Below are 21629 nucleotides of genomic sequence, written 5' to 3' on the forward strand. Positions count from 1 at the left end.
TAATTAAAGGAAAAACCAAGTATACTACTTACTCGTTAGTTTGCTTGCTGATGAGACTTCCTCATTTTCTTCCTCTTCCTCAAGAGGATTTTCTTTTTCATCACATGCTGAAGGACTATCATCTTCTAGACAAGATTTATATTCTTCATATGATGTCCGATCAAACATTTCTGCTAAGCTGTCATTCATTTTTCTTTCTCCCTCTATAAAAAAGTTCAGAACAAACATCCAAATCAGTCTTTCAACAAAACATATGTTTGCAGTGGAACATTAATCAAAAGAACAGGGTTATACTGTACTTCCAGCTCTGTCACTGTCTCACTACAACAGCTTGGTCAACTCACTTAATTTTTGTGTGCCTTGTTCGTCATCTTTTGAATATGGATTATGCTTTCCTACTTCAGAAAGATACCTTGATTGATATAAGTGTATATATACAAAGTGATTTCACAATAATAAATCCTCAACCTTAGCACTGCATGAATAGAGGTATTTTGTGGATAGCTACTATTGTGGAATTATCCAAACACAAATATCTGCTTTCTTTACTGGTGAATGACAATCCACCTCCATCCGTCTTAGGTATTTTAAATACAGTCAAATTGATTTACATATGACATGAAATAAATCTCTCTCTCTCTCTCTCTCTCTCACACACACACACTAATTGTATATATTTAGTATATTAAAATGAGATCTTTCTACAGATAAGGGAAGTTTGATAGGGTCAATAATGGGGTATTTTTTTGTGTGATGACAGTACTTAAATATTTAACATGTTTATTTCAGGTTAGACTACAAGTACTATATGAGGTATATTTAATTTGTTTATAGAAGTGTAGAAAGGAAGCACAATCTCAGCCATAAACTATGAACCCTAGCCAAGTCTTTGCCCTCAATATAAAGTCTTCTATTGACTTCAACAGGAAATGGATTAAGCCATCACGATAAACCTCTAGTCTTTACTGCAATGCTACAGTAATGTTATAAAACAAACTATACTGTAACATCAGCCAATTTTCAATCAATTTATGAAGAGGAGAAAAATACATACTTGGACTGCTTTCTCCTTTCTGCTCTTGAGTTTTCATTTTTAATAGCATGCTTTCACTAACGTATGTATAGTCCATGTCAGTCTCTCCTCCTACTCTTGATTGAGAGCCTTCCTGAATAAATGAAGTATAATAATGGTAATCACACTTAAAAGTTACAACTAATTGACATATTTCAGTCTCATATCAGGTATCTGAAGTTCCTTTAAGATACAATTCAGACAAGTCTCCCAAAGAAATTTAGTAAGTTCCCCACTACCGGAACTAAGAATCTACGAATAAGTTTTTCCACAGTTGTCTTCAGAGACATCTGCATGGCAGAGATACAGAAACTTGTTGCTAATACCAGGTTATACAACTGGATTTGAAATTGGGGTAATCTGGCGAACATCACTAGTCACTGAGATCACATTCTACAGGTACCTTCTGTAAAGTTTTATGAAAGGAAAATTTATTTATGGATGTATAAGCAATTCATCAAACTGTCAAATTTCATGGAAATAATTCCTGTAATTACATGAAGAATCAATGCATTTGCAAACATATTAACCTTTAAGACAAGCAAGAATGACAAAAACAATTACCATTCAGGAAAACATTCAACAAGGCCATGCTTCCTAACTGACTAAATTTCAGTGATCCAAATAAAGTTAATAAAGTCAAGTCTTGTAAGTCTCCAACTATTTACAATAGAGTTCACAGTGAACACTTACAAAAGACAAGTTGTGTAATTAAGAACGTTCTTTAATTTTTTTACAAAACATTTTAGTATTGACTGTTCCCTTTTCCACAGCTACCGGGAAAGCACTCAAAAGAATGTGGCACTATCTTTGTAATGGATAATGAAAAGCTTTGGGAGATAAATGGAGGATCTGCTTTGCAAAGTTTTGTTCTAAGAATAAGTAAAATGTATTTGTAATGTTTAAGCCTACTCTGGCATTTTTCAATTTTTTCTAAACCACATTTTAGATATGCAGCTTATTATCAAATTAGCCTAACTTACTCTTTTTTAAAAAGTTAAGTTTATTATTTATTTTATGGGATATGAGGGTGTGACTCAAATTTCTGCTTACCTTGGTGTCAATAACCGTAATATCCATTTTGTACTGGGAAAGGTCTGCTCCTGGATCTATACTCCACTGCATAATTTCTAACGATGGTTTATCTTAGAGGTGGGGATACAGGAAGCAAGAGAGAAAAGACAAATCAGAATCAAACTACTGACATATAATGCCAACCTTAGGTGTATTTCCTTTTTAGCTATTCATTCTTCTTTTAGGCTTGATTTTTCTCATAACAAGATTGAAATAGTGTAGAGTAAGTACACTAATTTGATATAATTTAGTTCAGATATAATTTAGTTTGGCTATTTTAAAATAATCCTTTAGATTCTTCTGTACATTCACTATATACACTGTTACTGTAACGATGCACTCTCTCTTTTGTATAGTACATATAAATATGGTGGTCTTAAATAATATTACAATAAAAATTTCACGTGGTCTGTCAGCTCATCCTATCTATTCAATACTGATGATGACCATAAAAGTAAAGATACTATTAAACAAATAGCTACACTGGTGGTCTGAGTTCTTTTGTTTCAGAGTTGGCTCCAAAAGAATGCTGCTGAATGAAGAGTTATTCAGACATTCTAATTAGAAAAGTGAAAATATATAATATAATTCCTGCAAATAGGGGTATTTGGTAGTAATGCTCTCCATTACTAAAGAACAGGACTTTCTTAGAAATTAAATTAAATTAATGGAGATATCCTATCTCCTAGAACTGGAAGGGACCTTGAAAGGTCATCAAGTCCAGCCCCCTGCCTTCACTAGCAGGACCAAGTACTGATTTTGCCCCAGATCCCCAAGTGGCCCCCTCAAGGACTGAACTCACAACCCTGGGTTTAGCAGGCCAATGCTCAAACCACTGAGCTGAATGCAAACATTCAGACAGACTTATAGCCAGCTATCATTAATTTTAAATGTCTATCTATATATGAGAAAGTTGATGTACAATAAAACATCAAACTTATTTTGTTTCAACATCTTATTCATATACTGCAGCAAAGTTCTAGTTACAACATAAAGTAAGCTAGATTAAAAAAAAAAAAAAAAAATCTTTCCTGCCCTTAACAATCTAAAGCCATGAACAAATACTGTCTAGTGAACACAGAATGACAGGGGACATTATTGATGAAAGCTTCATGAAACAGGTATGTTTTTAAAAAGTGATTTGAGGCAAATGAGGATGGAGATAGTTAATGTAGAGGAAATTCTAGGAATAAGAGGTGGCATATCAAAGGATATGAAGTTAGGAGCAGGATTAGAGGAAGAGAACAACAATAGGAGCACAAGAACGAAAATGTGAACATTCCACTCCTTTAAACTATAGGCATGGGCTGAAGAAAGAAAATAAGTTACCTTGTTCATTTTGCAGTGGTTTAGTTTTTGTTATTCTACAAGGGTTTGGTTGAAGCACAGATGCCAGCTCACATTCTCCATGTCCTGTCCTGGTTTTCTTTCTAATTGGGTCATGGCCACTGGCAACCTAACAATATACTACAATTTTAACGTTTCTCAGGCTTTAAACACAACATTTGGAAAGGAAAAACATAAAATACACATTTCCCTCAGAGAAGCAACATACCTTCATGTCATCAAAAAGTAGTTCTGTCTCCACTGTGTTTGGCAATGATGGGATTTTGAAAGCAGAGATTTCTTCTTTTATTTGCATCAAAGGTTTTTTATCTGGGCATGTTTTGCCACATGACTGGAGAATCATCTCCTGTACATAGGGATGTTCTTGTGACTCTTTTCCTGACAAATAGTTTCCATTGTTGGTATTTTGGATGGATGAAGAACCCTTTGGAACGGGCTTCACCAGCTGTGAAAAAACATCATGCAGTGTCACCTGTCTTAGTCTATTTTTACAGATCTCATCACTTCTTGAGCTTTTTTCTTGACAGCAAATAGCAGAAAAACGATCAGACAGGTCCAGAGGCTTATCAATTATATGATCTCCATTAACAGGTTGAATGTCTGCTCGAAAAGGGAAAGAGTTTTCTTTGTTGAAAGATGTTTTTTCACAGCTAGTCACACGCTCATCTTCTGTTTTTTTTCTTTTAGCACATCTGTCTGCCACTTGTTTGTGGGGTGCAAGGAGGAAGTCATTCTTGATCATCTCTTTACCTGAGCAAGAGTTGCCCATACAAGTTATGGATTCATTTACATCCCTTTTCACAACCATCTGCCTACTGGCTGAGGCCTGGCTGATAACAGAGTTTACTTCAGTCCCAAGATTAAGTGGTGCAACAAGAGCAACATCTTCAGATTTTGATCTAATTTTGTGAGATCTAGAATTGAAAGTACTGTTGAAGGAGTCTTTTTTGGCATTGGACTTCAGTCCTGTTTCTAAAACAGAAGGGGAAAGACTTGAAGTCAGGCTGTTCTTCATGTTGTTAGATGCTCCAAAAACAGGAGAAGCTACCTGAGAATCCCAGTCTACATCTGGTAGAGTGTTCTGAGATGAATCTGAAAGTCTGAACATATTGAGAGATGAAAGACATTCCTTGTGCCACTGGGAAAAATGATTTTTTTAAAAATTCAGTCCCCTAAAATATGAGCATTATTCAGCAATTGTCAGGCAGCAACTGTACAAATTGAGGGGAAAATTATGTACGCTTACCAGCATGTATTCTAGTAGCTGAACAGAAAATTAAAAAGTTGTAATGGCTTTAGTTTGTTAGTACAGTATTATCTACAATTTTAGTAGTTAGTACTAGTAAAGGGTTACTTCCCTGAAAGCTGTAATACAACACTATTCCTGGCTGTATTTCTTATTGGATAAAAAGGAAAGATGAGAAATGAACATTGTTTGTATGCATATGAGATCTGGTCAATGATCAGAGTTAAAACCAGAGGACCAAAACTAGGCAAAAACAGATCTGGTTTTCTGTTTCAATGTGACCCTGAGTCCTCCCCTGGGTTCTCTCAAATCTGGAAGAGGAGTCAACCTGACATAGAAATCTCTCCACCCAACAGGCCTTGGCTTTCAATCTATTCAAAGGATGGAAGGTGGAGGCGCTCTGGAAGAGAGGCCTATCTAGGTACTTATATGAACCATATTACTGTTTTAACTGATTGTTTCAACAGCATTAGACCTATAACCTCCTCAATAATGTCTGTGGGGCAGTCAATGGTTCCCTCTTGGGATCTTCAGGTGGCAGCCAGCTCACTTACAAAATGGGTCACTGCCACCCATGCCACCTTAGAGAAGAAATTAAGGGGAATGGCCCACATGCCTGTCTCTTTTCAGCAAAAGTGAATTCCTGGTGCCACTCCACTATCTTACCAGAGTCTGAGGTTGAAGGTGCCCCAGAAGGCACTACACAATAGCTAAGGAAATCTCAGAAGTGGGGATTCATTGCACTGGGATACTTCCCCCTCAAACATTTGATGTCATCTTGGTAAGAAAGAAGTAAAAAATCAATGGTTTTGTAAATCTCTCCAAGTCATAAGGAATTTTGTTTGGTTTTAGAACACTGACCTGTTCGGGTCTATGAAGCCCACATAAAATGAAACTACTGGGTTTTGCAGAGTCATAACTTTAAAGACAGACACCATATTCTATCAAAACTAAGATTTGATATAAGCCAGTTTACCGCTATTCATTTTTATTTGCTATAAATTAAAAAGAAACTCACCCCAAGTTGTCATTATCTCTTGATGATTCATGAGCTAGCTGTTTTCTGGAATCTTCCTGTTGTGGGCTCTGAGGCACCTGGGTCATCGGAATGTCACTTCTAAGAGCATTCAGTACACTCTGGGACTCCTTGAAGGCCGTGAAAATAAAGAATGAAATAATAGAAAAGAATTAAAAAATTATAAATATTAGACTTGAAAATTAGAACACCAAAAATCCCAAACTAAATAGTTCAATTTTGAAAGTCTTGAGATGAATAAGTAGCTGAAGTTTACCAGCCAGCTATTATACTACCATAACAATCTGCTTTTAAATGAGCCCTAAAAAAACGCGCTTTACAATTTTTTTCAAGACAGTTAGCTTCCATGTTTCATGCATGTAAACCAGTAAAGAACTCGTTTCATTTTGTACTCCTAAGAAAAACACAATTCTATACAGATTCTTTTACTATCCTCTCCATGGTGGAATCCGAGGGTACGCCTACACTTCAATGCAAGTCCAGGGTTAGTGGGACTTGAGTCGTGGACCCAGGACTTGAGCATCTACACTGATTGTCAACCCTAGGCCCAAAACCAAGGCTCTAGCATCCACACTGCAGTATGCAGATCCAAGTCTAACCAACCATATCCCAGACTTCCTAGCACTCCCCTGAAATGTAATTGCTCTAGCCCTTTCTTTGTGGTACAGCATAGGAAACATTGACTGTCCACCCTACACATTACAGGAAGTTTGAACAGCCCACCAACACATCCTGCCAAGCATTTATCTGCCAAGACCTCTCATTTTGGTCTGCATGCTCCCAGCAACCAAAGGCAGCAAGGCGCCATTTGAAGAATTTCTCTCACATGCACTTTTACTCCTGTTCCAGGAAACAGGCAGAGGTTCCATGAGATGCTGGTGGACATTTCTGAGACATTTTCTGACGCACTGAAGGCACCTGACAGAGCTAATGATGGAGCAGGAGAACACAGACATGGCAGACTTGAACTGGCTGATGTTGCTCATGACACTTGGTATAGCTGCTGCTAACTTCTACACAGACTGACTTCTGGGAGCAGGGCCACAAGCACAGACTGCTGGGATCCCATTGTCTTGCAGATCTAGGATGACCAGCAGCAGGTCCAGAATTTTTGCATGAAGAAATCTCCATTTCTGGAGCTTTGTGAGCAACTTGCCCCGATTCTCCACCATATAGACACATGCATGAGGGCAGCCAGACTTGTCCAGAAACAAGTTGCTATAATCATCTGGAAGCTGGCTACCCCAGAATACTATATGTCTGTTGCCAACAAGTTTGGTGCTGGAAAGTCAACTGTGGATAAACTGGTGGGAGAGGTTTCTGAGGCAATCGGGCATGCGATATACCCCACAGTGATGGGCATAAAAGATATTCTGGAAATAACTGCTGGCTTTGAGAGAATGGTGTTTTCAAGCTGTGCCGGGGCCACTGATGGGCTGCATGTGCTCATACTTTGCCCCCCTCAAAGAGCACGAGTACATAAACTGCAAAGGGTACTTCTCCATTGTTATGCAAGCACTTGTGGACCACGGTGGCCAATTTATGAACATCAACATGAGCTGCACTGGAAAAAATCATGATGCCAGGGTTTTCTGCTGATGGGGAGCCTACATTCATGGACAGACTATGACACTATTCCCACCAAATGACATTGTCATAAATGGAGTTACTGTCATTCTTGGGGCCCCACATGTCCCTGTTGGCCTTGGCTTAACTGAACCCTGATATCAGAGGCCCTGGCAAAAGGTTTAATTACACTCTTAGCAGGTGCAGAATGGTTGTTGAATGTGCATTTGGCAGATAGAAATCCTATTGGGAGGTGTCTACAGACCCGTTTGGATTCCAATGTCATCAATGCTGTGCTCATGCTGTGGCTTGCTGTGTTCATCACAATTTTTGTGATGCCAAAGGTGAGCCATTTCCCCTTGAATGGACTCCTGAACTGGTATACTCAGCCAGAAAAGTGCACCTACCAAGGATGGATCTGGGTGCACATGGGCAACAGAAGTTAGGGATGCTTTGTGCTCCCACATTACAGACTTGCATGGGCCAATGAAGAGGGAGAATAGTCCCTTTATGAATATTCTTGTAGGGGAGAGTAAGGGAGAGGCGTTGATTGCCATGAAATGTACTTATGAATGACCTTAGAGCTTATCGAATGGAAGATGAGGGAAGGTTAATTCACTGATGTAAGGAAGTGACTGATGTATGTATTGATGTAACTAACTGTATTGAAAAATAGCACTTATACACCTCTACCTCGATGTAACGCGACCCGATATAACACGAATTCGGATAGAACGTGGTAAAGCAGTGCTCTGGGGGGGGCGGGGCTGCACACTCCGGTGGATCAAAGCAAGTTCAATATAACACGGTTTCACCTATAACACGGTAAGATTTTTTGGCTTCCGAGGACAGCGTTATATCAAGGTAGAGGTGTATACCAATTCCCAATTATCTCTGATCATGTATTTATTTACCTTTTTTATTGAAACACACATTATATGATGTGATGCAGTGATAGCAAAGACATTTCTTACTAAAATAAAAAGCTTTATCAGGAAACATTTATTAGAAAAATACAACATTAACACATTGCCAGGCAGGCCACCACACCAAAACACCAGTAACAGAACCTTACAAACAAACAGTGAAACCATCTACAAGACAGAAACCCCCTACTGTTGCATGTCCCCCAGTTCCCCAATCTCCTTTCCCTTCCCACGTTTGCCAAGCGCTAGACACTGGGGAGGGCAGTAAAGGCATCCATGGGGGAGGATGTCAGTACAGAGGACTGACTGGGGCACTGTTGCCCTGCCCAGCCACAGATGGGGCCCTACTGCATGAGCCACCCAGTCATAGAGTTGTCCAAGCTGCTCCTGGCCTGCAGCACAGAGTACTGCAAAGGGGACTCAAGCCATGATGCGGGTGCAGCAGGAGCCAGTACTCATGCGGACATTAGTGACAGCAGCCATTCAAATAGTTCTTTCTGCTGAGTTCTGTCATCCTCCCTTAGCTGCTGTTCTTTTTTAGGAACTAGGAAGCAAATGTCAGCTCCTGTGCTGCAACCCTGTCCTCAAGCTGTACAGCCAGCCTGAACCTTTCTGCTTGCCTCTCGTCATGCCTTTCCTCTAGCCATAAGTCCCTCTCTCTTAGGTAATGGAGCTACTTGTTGGCCTTGTCCAGAACTACAACTATAAGTTCATCACAGAAATGCTTCCTTTCTGAACGGTCCATGAAGGTACACTGACACAGGCTTCTTCTGCGCTGTAGAAGTACTAGCCTGTAGAAGTTGAGGGGCCTGGAATAAGGAAAGACAGAGAGGGTTATTGTCTCAAATAGCCCAGTGAAGGAGCACAGAAAAAATCCTTGCGGAATTTCAAGGATATAAAATGTTACTTTTAAAAACTGAATTTCAATATATTGTGAGGGGGATGCTTCAGCCCACAGAAGCTCCCTGGACAAAGCCAGGTTAATCGCAGTGTAATAAGTACAGAGACAATGGCAAGTTAAAAATCGCAGCTGCTTTCTCCCCCTACCTCAAGAATTGCAGAACAACTTGGGCTGTGGGAGGGCAACAGGGACGTTAGTGGCTCTTCTACAAAAGGTTGCTCTATCATTTCAGGCATTCCACATTTTGGAGGACATACCAGTTCTTGTGGTCCCCAACTGGCAAATAAGAGGTGTTACAGCAAGCTGCCCATGGGAAACCAGCAATGCCTGCCAATGAAATATGCAAAGTAGTGACTGAACAGCGCCTCTACGAGTGGAGTGGGATGGTCAGCTACCAAAATGGCCCTGGAAAATATGCCCTTCCCCAAAACATGACTACCTATCTGGAGTTCCTGCTATGGGAAAAGTTTGCAGCTATCGGCACCTGGGATTGGGTCAGAATTCATGAGGGAATCAACAAGATGCTGTGTAAGCATCCACATGACTGAGCCTGTTATTACTGCATGAAAATACCCAGAACTCCACAGCCATTCCCATATCCCCGGCACATTTCTGGACCAAACTTAAAACCCCAGTCGTATTTGGGAGAAATGATTTAGCCACCTATGGACTGCATGAACTACATGTAACTGAAATGGACCAGATTTGTAAATGGAACACATTTTCATAATCCCCCCAGTTCACTGTTTCCAGGTGCCTCATTACACTGTTGAGTGGTTACAGAGCAGTGTACTTATGGGGATGGCAATGCAAAGTTGTTATTTTTAGCAAGAGGAATGTGCTATCAAAAATGTGTGGCTTTCCATAAACAACTCACGTTTAAATGTGTTTTTAACTGTTTGCATTTCATGGTCTCCATTTTGAATTCCATTTGGTGGTGAACACCAAGGCGCTGACATACCATCTGCCATTAGTGGATACACACCGCTACCCAGGGCTAGCACTAACTTTTGCATTCATTCATAGAATAGAAATCGCTCCCATTTCTATATTAATAAACATTAAAATGGAGCTGGAAACTTACCAGGCTCCATGGCAGGCCGATTCTCTATGGGGCAAAAAAACCTCTTCTGAGTACAGCCCTGAGATGAGCTGCAGCTGCTTCTGTGGCAAAGCTTCCTCTGAACCGGTGTCAGCAGCAATCACTTTGCTGACTTCATTTTGTTTCCATGCTGGGACACGTAGGTTGCCATCTTGGCTGACCAAGTCGTCATGCACCACCATTGGCTCCATGCTCAACGCAGCACATAGCATCTGATCAAACTCATCATAAAACAGGCATGACTGTTGGCGGGTTGCCTGACATGCAGCTCTTGTTGCTATTTTTTCTGGTACTCCGTCTTGAGTCACTTAATTCACTCTCTGCACTGGTCACTGGTCCAGTAAATTTCCAACGCTGCCAGCTTCTTCGCTATTTGGTGTTATACGTGGTCATTCCTTGTACTCTTACTAAAATCCACTGTTTGGCTGGACTCACTGGAGAGATTAACCAAAATCTGCCTGTGCTCCCACAACCATGAAGCAGTGCGTTTTGCAAAGGACTACTCCTGGTCAGCGTCCACTGCAAATGCAGAAGGTTCTCCAAAGTTGTGTTTGCAGTTCGGTGGTCAGAATAAAACGGAAGGGCTAAATGCCAACTTGCTGAGCTGCTGTACTAGAACAAGGGGGTTGCTCCTGTTTCCCTCAAGTCGATTTTCCTCTCTCTCAAAGAATGTCAGCCCAAGGAATTGTGGGCTACTTTTTGCAGACTCTCAGGACCCAAGTCCAGGGGAGACTGTGTTTATCCAGGTTTGAACCCTGGGTCTTGGCTTGACCCCTCCAAACTTGTGGGGTCCTAGGACCCTAGGTGCAAGCCCGAGTCCAAGAGATTTGTGTGCAGACAGAAGGAGGCTTTAGATAGAAGCCCGAGTATGGGCTTACACTACAGTATAGACATGCCTTCCAATAGTTCTTTAAGTGAACGTGACTAATGTCATACAGAACTACACAACATGTGCTCATTCTCCCTTCTCCCCTCCACCCCCACCCCTCCCCCAAAAGAAGAATTGCATGTGCAGTGCACGGTTTTGGTAGGGTTTGGGTTTTTTTGTTTTGAAATGTATATGTTGCTATGTGTCTGTCAGAGTAGGGAAGGTTGAAAACAGTGGAACAGAAGATGAGGTGGTTTGTGATTATCCTTTGTTCCTGTGGGAGTTTGTTCCAATATCTTGGAACAGCTCCCGAAAGTTCTGTCTCCATTACATATGAGTGTTACCTTTATGCTAGTGAGTGTAGAGATCTCTAGGATGATTTTTTCCGTTAAGCTCCTACTTGGTTTAAGAAGTAAAACAGAGAATTTCAATTGTTCCACTATAATTTATACAGTTACTACAATTAAAAAGTTTATTTATCAGAAAAGGTGAATTTATTGGCCAGATTGAGGTCACCTGTTCCACTCCCTTTGACTGCTCCAATGATGCAAGGCCAGAAATCTAACTGAACAGGTAGCTGAATTCTGGGGGTGCCATGAAGCCACCCTAGCCACCTTTATGCCAACAATTCCTCCTACTCCCCAAAGCACAAGTTTTGTGTGGGAAAAAGTATGCTGTACTCTGGTGATCCCTGGCAGTTGGGTCCTTTAGGGACTATTCTAGTGGCAGCTCCAAGTTACAATGAGGGCTGGGTTCAATCCCCAGACAGCCCTGAAGACCAGGGGAACTATAAATGCGACTTAGAACCACCCTTCCTCCATCCCATCACCTCAGTTTCTGCACTGAGCACAGGCTAGCCAGATCTGTGGACTTAACTCATTGTTTTATTCAAATGAAGAGTTGTAAGTAGGGGGGAAATAATACATTTTATAAAGCTACTTAAAGCCTGTGGACAGGAAGCCTGTTCTTTTCCCTTTCTTGCTAGGCCATTACATCAGGAGTAAGCAAAAACAGAACAGTATTTAGAATACTGAGCCCTGGTCTACACTGGGGGTGGGGGAGGGGGGGGGGAGCTAAGTTATGTAACTTCAGCTATGTGAATAACGTAGCTGAAGCAGACGTACTTAGATCGACTTACCATGGTGTCTTCACCACTGTGAGTCGACAGCTGCCACTCCCCCATCGACTCTGCCTGCGCCTCTTGCGGCACTGGAGTATAGGAGTCGACGGGAGAGGGCTCGGGGGTCCATTTCTCACGTCTAGATTAGACGCGATAAATCAATCCCTCTTGAATCGATTGCTGCCCGCCGAGTAGTGTAGACATACCCTTAAAAAATTTATTATTCAGAAGGCTTTTGCTTAAAGTGAAAATAGTCAAAAAATAATTACTTTTCTTCTAGGGTGACTTTTACCTTCCTGGAGCTCAGCAGTTCCCCAACAAGGTCAATTACATAGCTTGACAAACACCGCATTACACAATAACTGGCTTATAAGATTTATTTTTTGAGAAATACAGGAACATTACTTACAGATTCTTCTTGAACGAGTCCAATTGTTTCTGCAACAACTGCAGCCAAGTTAAAAGATGGCTTTGCAACAGGATAGCTTCCCATCCCTTGTTTATCTATGTGGATAGAAAAAGACATAATTAATACATTATACATACATGATAATTTTATTCTACTCTTACACAGAGACTGTGAAAATTGAGTCAGATTTAAAAAGAGTCCATAAATTGAAAACCACATCAAAGTGACAGAAGTGTGCTGAGCTGTTTGGGACATGGTCAATTTAGTGAAAACTTGGGATTCTTGTCTATACAGAAGGGAAGATAGTCCTTCTATTCATATGCAGTCCTCCAAAATCAAACTGTACAGAGACAATCTGAGCAGAAATTACCCTTTCAAGCTTCCCATCTATAGTATGAGTTCCATGATAGTGGCAAGTGGATTGGCGCAGTATGTATGTGTTAATGGTGATAATGCACCAGAAAGTAAATGTAGAAGATGTAAACTTTTTAAAGTCTAACTTTTCTAACACTGCACGTACTAGAAAACATTTCACACTCAGTGACTGGGAAGACTGAAGTAAAGCATGACATTCTACATTCTTTAGAATAAGAGGAACATTACCTACAGAGGCAGAGTACTATGCAAGGTTATTTCTGAGTTACTGCATTTTTAAGATGTACTTAAGATACCTAATTAATTCAGTCTTAATGATTACATCTATAAAATATAACATGTAAAATCTCACTATAGGCTTAAGCACTAAATATATTTGATCTGATTTTAGTGGTTAAGTAGACAGCAGAAAATAAGAATATTAAGATTCCAGTCAAACTAATGTGTTAGAGTCATTGCCTTTGGCTAGCCTCAAAGACTATGCTTCACAATTTGTCACAGATTTTTTTCCTGAAGTCTCTGCATATCTGGAAATGGCTACTTTTTCCAACACACTTCTATTCTGGTAGCCAGGCAGAACAAGTAGAGTGCTGAGCATAGCAGCAATATCCAAACAGACACAGAAGCCCAGAGCAAATGGACCCAAAAGAATGGATTGGGTTCCCTTTGATTTCTGCATTGTCCCCAAAACCCCTCCTTGTCGAGCATAAAGGAAGAAAAATCCTGAGTGGGGAAAGCAGATGATATGCTATAATCATGCCTCTGTGACAAAAGCCCCCAAAACTCTACTCCCAGGTACCAAATTAAGTACTTTCATCTCAATTCAAGGGAAAATTGAGTTTAGGAAGTGGTGTTAGGAAAAGTACGTTGAAGTAATAATAGCACAGTTTTTATATGGTCATATACTGACTTTTTAAGGATGCTGGGATACATGATGATATCCTTTACACCTATACCAACCACAGTAATTTTAAATTTCTGCAGAAGACATAGCACCTGATAATACACTAATTGGCTGTAATCTTCAATCTGCTCTTTAATTAACTAATTGAAAGAGATTTTAGAATTAGCTACATAAACTGCAAATTTAAATACCTATTTGCATTAGCAAATGGGTAACTGCAGGCCAAAGTGTGCAGCTACATGCACAAAATAGGTAGTGTAACATGCAATTATCTGCACCCGACCATGCCAATTAGGAACATGCAACTTGGCTATTTTGGAAAATTTGGCCCAGAGTAACGCAGTTTTACCAGGCTTATTTAACATCAGATTTTTAAAAACTGATAATTAAATTTAATTATTATTATATTGCATTTCAGTATGATGTTATGCTACATAGTGCTCAAAACATTTTGTTATTTCACATTTTATTGGAAATTCTTCTTTTGAGTGAAGAATTTTTCCATTTTGAAAACGTTATCCAGAGTAAACGTATTGCCAAAGAAACTCAGCATTTCAGGATGGCCCATTAATCTATGGGCAAATTACTCCAACTGGGTTAAAAGAAAGACCTTATTCTAACTGTCCTAACATATTTTAGAATATTTGCTATCTGCTTCTAATGTAGAGGAATTTAAAATTCAAAATAAGATTATTGCTCCAGATAGTTAATTACTTTAAAAATAATCCCACATTGAAGGAAATCTACGCTGTCTGCTAAAAACAAACATGGCGGCAGACATGAGGGAATGATCTGCTCTAAAACAGGTGCCTGTTAGATCTGACAACTTAAATATTTTTAATGCCATATGGTTTTACATAATTTCTAATTATTTAATTGCATATATGGAATATGAAATGTTCACAATTTTGTAAAATTTTTACACAATGTATTCAATGCATTATATGAAACAGTGAACTGACTGTATGCATATTTCCATTCAATACTTTTAGTTTTTTCCCCTTAAAGTTATTCATCTAAGATTTAGATTAGGGAAATAAAGAAAGGCAAACTTGCCTTCTTACAGAGTTGTAGAACAGCTCAGTTCATTAAATCAGGGGGAAATAATGGGCTTTCAGGTGACAAACACTAAAGAGTCCTACAGGAATACTTTCTGAAACAGTGCTATCTCTAGTCATCTAATTAAATATTTCCCAGAAAAATCCAGAAAACTGAAATTTCTGGAAATTACAAGCTTGACATCTTGTTTCTAAAGTAAAGAACATGAAGTGGAGAAAAAAATAAAGCTACACCAACTCATGATTATGCCAAGAATACAGGAACAGAAACCAAGTTTAAACATTTGGAATCAAATGGGAGAAAGGATTTTAGTTATAACCTCTTGTACTGGAGACACTGCTGGATGACTACAAGAATAGTAAGATTTAGCACTTACAGTATTTTAATCTATTTTATAGACATTAAAAGACTTTCCCAAAATGACAATGGAACTCAGTGACAAGAATGGGAACTAGATCTCAGGAGTGTATGCCAGCTCACTGAGGAAATATCCACAATAATTATGGGATTAAGATTACTCCTTTTTTCTGGCTCCTGTGCTCAAATTGAAAACTACAAACTGAATTTGAGTTACTGGTTACCCATAACTGCCTGTGTTTTTTCCCTTATGAAAAAATATGATTAAACCTAGTATTTACTTGCTATCGGGGACAGTTCTTGGTCACAGGTGTCTGCCACTAGTATTTCCTTTCCACAGTGCTTAGGAATTTGAGTGGATGACGACAATGGAACTTTTCCAAATGCTAGATAAAGGAATATAAATAAAAGTTAAATTGGATATGACCTGGCTTCATAATTATGAATAGGTACAGACTAGGGTTTCAATCCTGTAAACACTTGGGCACACACTTAACTTTAAGTATGTGAGCAGTCCCATTATCTTCACATGCTTAAAATTAAAGTGTTTCCATGATCAAGACTTGAAGGGAAAAAAAAACAAAAAAATAACAAAATAGAAGTTACATTTCTTGAGATGAAATTGTGCTCAAGAAAAGTACTTTTTAACATGAAAGCATAAAATAAGCCAGCCAAATAACACTAAAGATATTCTGACATAATTATAATTTATGTTGATGCAACAAATCACAGTTATGTATGCAACACATTACAGTTAGACCCCATTTACTCAAAGCCTATATTCTGTACACCTGCCAGCTGAAAGGGGAGGCAGTTGCTTAAAAATTTTCCTATTAGCGGGGATAATTTTCAGCTGTCCCACCAGCAGGTCAGTTAAGACAATGATGACTATAGTGAATAACTTCACTTTGGATTACAAGCATGACATTTTGTATGGTTATACACTGATACGTAGTTAACCTTTTCCAGCATGGTACCAACAGCCTGTAAGAATAGTTAATAAACTTGTGATTAATATTTTCTATTTTTATTCCTGAAAAGAAAAGAACCTATTAAAAATTTATATTTATAACTATTCAGAGGCTTCTATATTTGCAGGATACATTCTTATTTCACAAGAAATAAATTAACATAGTATGAGCGTCTGGAATACAATATTCAAATCTAGTAACATGCATCCTGTGTATCATTATAATATATGCAGGAAATCTTACTGCACCTAAAAATAGTTTGTATTGTTATTAAAGTAGTTTACATTTGTTAAGTGAATATCTTAGACCAAGTTTAGATTAATCCAAATGCCTGCAGCACTAATGGGTTTGTGTACAAGACAAATGTAAGCAGGATTCCTATAGCAGAAAAACATGTTTTGCAGTTACTCTATTCAGGTGGCTGTTTTGTTAATTTTGATGCAACTTCTCTGCAATAACTGAACATGGCAGATTAGCTTTTCTTTTGTTCTCCACTAGGTGGTGCAACAAGTACACATACTGCAAAAAGTGCAATTCCAAACTTCAGGTAAGTGTTACTCCAAGGCCTGGTCCCCACTAAGTCCCCAAATCGGACTAAGGTACGCAAATTCAGCTACGTTAATAACGTAGCTGAATTCGAAGTACCTTAGTCCGAACTTACCGCGGTCCAGACGCGGCAGGAAGTCTCCCCCCGTCGATGCCGCGTACTCCTCTCGGCGAGCTGGAGTACCGGCGCCGACTGTGAGCACTTCCGGGATCGATCCGGGATCGATTTATCGCGTCTTAACCAGACACGATAAATCGATCCCAGAACATCGATGGCGTGCCGCCGGACCAGCCGGTAAGTGAAGACTAGGCCCAAGAAACTAATTCAGGGATGCCTAGATGGTAGAGTGAAGTCCTGAATGGCTATTAACAAATATCTAACAATAAGTAACATCTGGTTTGTATAGGTGTTAACTGAGGGTACAGCTTTATTTACTAAAACTATTATTAGCAAGGCTGTGTGTGAAGGAAAGAATACAGCTAGACTTCCAAATTTATATGGTGAGGGTAATTAACATTGGCACAATTTACCCAGGGATATGATAGAATTTCCATCACTTGTCTTTAAATCAAGACTGGATGTCTTTCTAAAAGATATGCTATAGCTGAAACAGAAGTTATAGACTTGATGCAGAAATTATTGGGTGATGTTCTTTGGCCTGTGTTATGCAGAATGTCAGACTAGATGATCATAATGATCCCTTCTGCACTTTTAAAAAAAAAAAAGAAAAGAAGTCTATGAATTTATGATTCCTTGGCACAGTTTTCAGAGTTGATTTGAGAAAAAAACATCTTTTTGCTTACAAACTGAACAAGTTTGATTCTGAAGTCACTGAAACCCAAACATGTATCCCTATGAGGCCATTTTTTGCAATTACTTTTAAAATAAATTCCATTTAAAATGTAAATTAATTGATCTATTATAACAATGAGTACATTATCACATTTGTTAATTATCTGAACAAGATTTGGATTCAGCCCCTCAATTTCTTTTTATTATTTAGGAGTTCTAGAAAGGGTAAGATTCAGAAAAATCTATTGTCTCCCAAAATCATATACTAATATGGGAATTCAGAAACCTTGGGAGAGTAGGACACACATTAACCAATATGCTAGTGGTATGTTTAAAATAAAAAACTTTTTACCCTAGAGCACCAGCACAATTATTACAATACATAACCAATTCACTTTTTTTGAACTTGTATACAAAAAGCTTTTAAATCTTTTGAATTCAAAATAAATGTGGCTTTTGTTTTCTTTTTCCCTTTAAAATCTTGAAAAGCCACTATAGAAAAAGGTGACTAAAAACACTCTTACCATTAGTGCTTTCAGAATGCTCCAGATCTGTATGTGTTTGCTCTGTGTATCGGACATGCCTGTTCTCTTTCTTTCTTCGGATACGATTAACCACGGATAGTGAAAAAGATTGAACCGGAGAATCTGGAATGACCCCTTCCTCCAATTCCATTGCTTGTTGCTCTCTCCCCCTGAGGACAGAATTCAGAGCTAAAATAAAACCTAAAAACAGCAACATGAAGAGCTAAATCTTTAATTTTAAGAAATTTATGAAAATCAGCTTAAGAAAATGACAATCACAGATTCAAAATATATAGCCAAGAGCAACACGATATAGAATTAGTATTGTCATCATGACTCCAGACTATTAGAAGAGACAGACCTAACAAGAAATTCAGAAAGGCTAGATCATCCTGTGAACTTCATAAACTTTCATGCTTCAGGGCTTAAGTCAATCTCTTGCAGTAAGAACCATCAAGTACTTGTCACTTTTGATGACAAGATCCAGAAGCAGATGGACCACTGGTCTGACCCATTATGGCAATTCCTATATTCCTCAAGAACAAAGAAAATAAGAGAGATGCTGACAGGCAAGTTTAAAGTTCCTTAATGTTACTAAAATTGCTCAGAGACAATCTTCCCTCACATATGATTCCATGCTACGGTTTACTGACTGCCCTAGAGAGGCCTTTATTTAATTTGTTTTTAGAAGATTAAGATAACTCCTAAGAGAGCCCTATACCTCAAGCTGTGCCACCTTTTAGAGAAAAAAAGTCACCTGAAACACGTTTAAAAATGCATAGATCAGTAAGCATGAAGTTCACTTGGCCCTATTTTGTGTGGTCTCAGAGCCTACTCACATGATGTGCAAAAACTGGTTTAATAAAGTGGTAAACCTTTTCTCCCAAGAAATCATATCTAGAAGTGGCAGGGATCACAGAGGGAAAGAACAAGCTCTAATTAGAGATCTCTGAACTAGATAAACAATGTTTTATCCTTTTTTGTCCTCTTACGGGAAGTACTTTTCACTGTCACATGGGAAAAGACAAAGAGTTAAGGAAATCAAACTCAGTCAGGCTGCCTTTGTCATTTTTCCTTAATGTTACTTCTCCTTTTGACCTCTCAAGAGAAACCAGAGACTGGAGACCACTTTCCTGTCTTTAGAAAGTAGGATGCGAGGACTTAGATCTAAAGGAAGAGGAGGAGGAAGTGTGGAGAAACTGCCAAGCAAAATCCTCTTCAATGACTGAGGGAACTACCTAGCTATATAATAAAATAAAATAACAAAAGAAGAAATAAAATTCTGTATGTTTATAGTGCCTTTAAACTGGTGATTTCAAATACTTTACAAAGATAAATTATCACCACCCACAAAAACTGAGGCACAGATTAGTGAGTTGTGTAAAGTCACACAGCAAGTTTTGATCAAACCAACAGGAAAAAAAATGTTGTAGTTGCATTAAGGTAACTTCTAATGGCTTCGGTAAAAGAAGCTGGAAATACAATGAAAAAAATATAGAAATCAGCTCAATCAACAAGAATGATTGAGCCACTTAGGCTTAATTAGCATGACAAGTCTGAAGTGTCCACTTGGGTATATTTTTTACCTGCTAAGTTTGTTTCTTTGAACACTTCAAGGTGAGTACTTATGTGTGGGTTATGCTGCTTCTCTTCAAATAGGTGGTCACAGAAAATACTGAAACCTTAGAGCTATGCCACCTGCTATCAAACAGACTTTGCTTGACTTGAAATTCTCCATATGAAATTCACTAAGTACTATCAAGAACCAGCAACGAAAGCAGCAATACTGGCTACATATTTTCTCAACTTTTATCCATTCAGTTATCCTGCAAACATGAACTAATTGCTGGAATCTCCATTCAATATTAGTAGGCTACTCAGTCTTGTACAAGATAACTGAGAAACTGAAATAGCATGTAAGAAATATATTTTTCTCCACCATTCTCCTGATCTATTTCAGATAGACTTCCAAAATAGTATAACATAAAACAGCCAGAGAAGAAGGGTCTAAAGTTCAGTTCAGTAACTGCTGAAAAGGCTCTCCAACATATAGAGTGTCCATAAAGATACACCAAATACATAATTCCTGAAATATGGAAAGACTCCCAGAAACCACCCAAAATATCTGAACATGGAAGTCTCTGATCTCTCCATCCAAGGATGGTAGAAAGACCTCTAGTAAAATAGGATTTGAACACACGATACAGTTTTCCTATAATCTAGACTGCATTCCCCTATACCTTCATAAGTCTCTTTGGAAATAGTAATTTTAGACAGTTTTAGACCTGCTAGGAGGACAACCAAGCAGTAAAGATCTAATTTCATTATATATGCTTGAAAAGGAGAAGACCTATTAGTTCCTCTAGTCTATGTTCCTGCCATCACAGGACTGATCCCTAAAAGACCAGAACTGAACAAAATATTTCGAGTGCTTTTGCATCACAGCTACATGAAAGAAAACTAGCTCGCTCTCCCACAATGCAACATCATCTCTGTATTAAGTACAATATTACATGTGCCATCATATTACATTGGAGAATATGTAGGTCATTGGATTGCATTTATACTTGGGGTCTCTTGCAAAATGTACTGCTTTTCAGAGATTTCCCCCTCTCACTAAATATCTAATTTAGAAATCTCTTTTCTAAAATCTCATCCAGGCAAGAAAGAATAACCTGAGTATCTACACTGGTATAAGTGAATATGAATTTAAAATCCATATTCATAATGACCAAGATAATTTAAAATGACCACGGTCTCTTAAAGCTATCAATAAGTCCAATCACTTGGTTACAGAAATTCTTTCCCTCTGACACATACACACATAGTATAAAATAAGGGAAAATGCTGCATATTGAGATAGCAAGATATTTGTTTTTAGTTCTTTATTAATTCCAAATGAAAGTGGACTTTCATTGGACAATTTATTAAGAGATCTGACTCAAGTTTGAGGAATTAAACAGACGTAATATTTTCTGAAATTAATGTTGAGAAAAAGGAACTTACTCCATTTGCTTCTGCAACTGCTGAAGCTGTTCAGATATCTTTTTATTTTCATCCTGTAAGTTGTTTTTTTCATTCACTGCAATATATAGTGAAACGTCAGCACACACACTAATCTTATGTTGCATTTGACTTTTGTTAGTTCCTCTAACATGACTAGGAAGTGAGAGATCAGATTATTACACAATTGTAAAACTAAGCTTCTACTCTTTTACTGACATTCAAAAACAGAAGTATTCAAGTGAGTCATTGTTGTAAATTTTTTACAGCAAAGTTATTACAAATTACTGGATCACAATGTTAATTAGTTCCATGTAATTAGTAGTTACTTTAATTTTGGATGTAAGTTTTTTGCAGTCAAACTGAACAGCTCATTGTGGGTTCCCTGACATAATTGCCTAGACTGGGGACAGAGAGACCATGAAAACAA

At 38.5% G+C, this 21629-nt stretch overlaps 1 protein-coding gene and 1 long non-coding RNA gene across 6 annotated transcripts in view; both read right to left on the minus strand.

Moving 5' to 3' along the window:
• RBBP8 (RB binding protein 8, endonuclease) overlaps window positions 1–21629 on the minus strand; it is a 72440-nt gene that overhangs the window by 18415 nt on the left and 32396 nt on the right. For all 5 annotated transcript variants that reach the window (XM_054018275.1, XM_054018272.1, XM_054018274.1 and 2 more), the window contains 10 exons: window positions 21203–21278; window positions 18197–18366; window positions 15644–15748; window positions 12668–12762; window positions 5758–5885; window positions 3702–4593; window positions 3476–3602; window positions 2126–2217; window positions 1055–1166; window positions 33–203 (listed from right to left, as the gene is read on the minus strand). In XM_054018275.1, coding sequence (XP_053874250.1) covers window positions 33–203; window positions 1055–1166; window positions 2126–2217; window positions 3476–3602; window positions 3702–4593; window positions 5758–5885; window positions 12668–12762; window positions 15644–15748; window positions 18197–18366; window positions 21203–21278 — 1968 coding nt within the window. The remainder of the gene's footprint in view (window positions 1–32; window positions 204–1054; window positions 1167–2125; window positions 2218–3475; window positions 3603–3701; window positions 4594–5757; window positions 5886–12667; window positions 12763–15643; window positions 15749–18196; window positions 18367–21202; window positions 21279–21629) is intronic.
• On the minus strand, window positions 8324–11219 carry LOC128831653 (uncharacterized). Its single transcript, XR_008443835.1, has 2 exons — window positions 9315–11219; window positions 8324–9076 (listed from the first exon to the last, which is right to left on the minus strand). It is a non-coding gene; the product is annotated as an uncharacterized LOC128831653 (long non-coding RNA).

The sequence above is a fragment of the Malaclemys terrapin genome, chromosome 2 (assembly GCF_027887155.1).
Source record: "Malaclemys terrapin pileata isolate rMalTer1 chromosome 2, rMalTer1.hap1, whole genome shotgun sequence".
In the NCBI taxonomy this organism is placed as follows: Eukaryota; Metazoa; Chordata; order Testudines; family Emydidae; genus Malaclemys; species Malaclemys terrapin.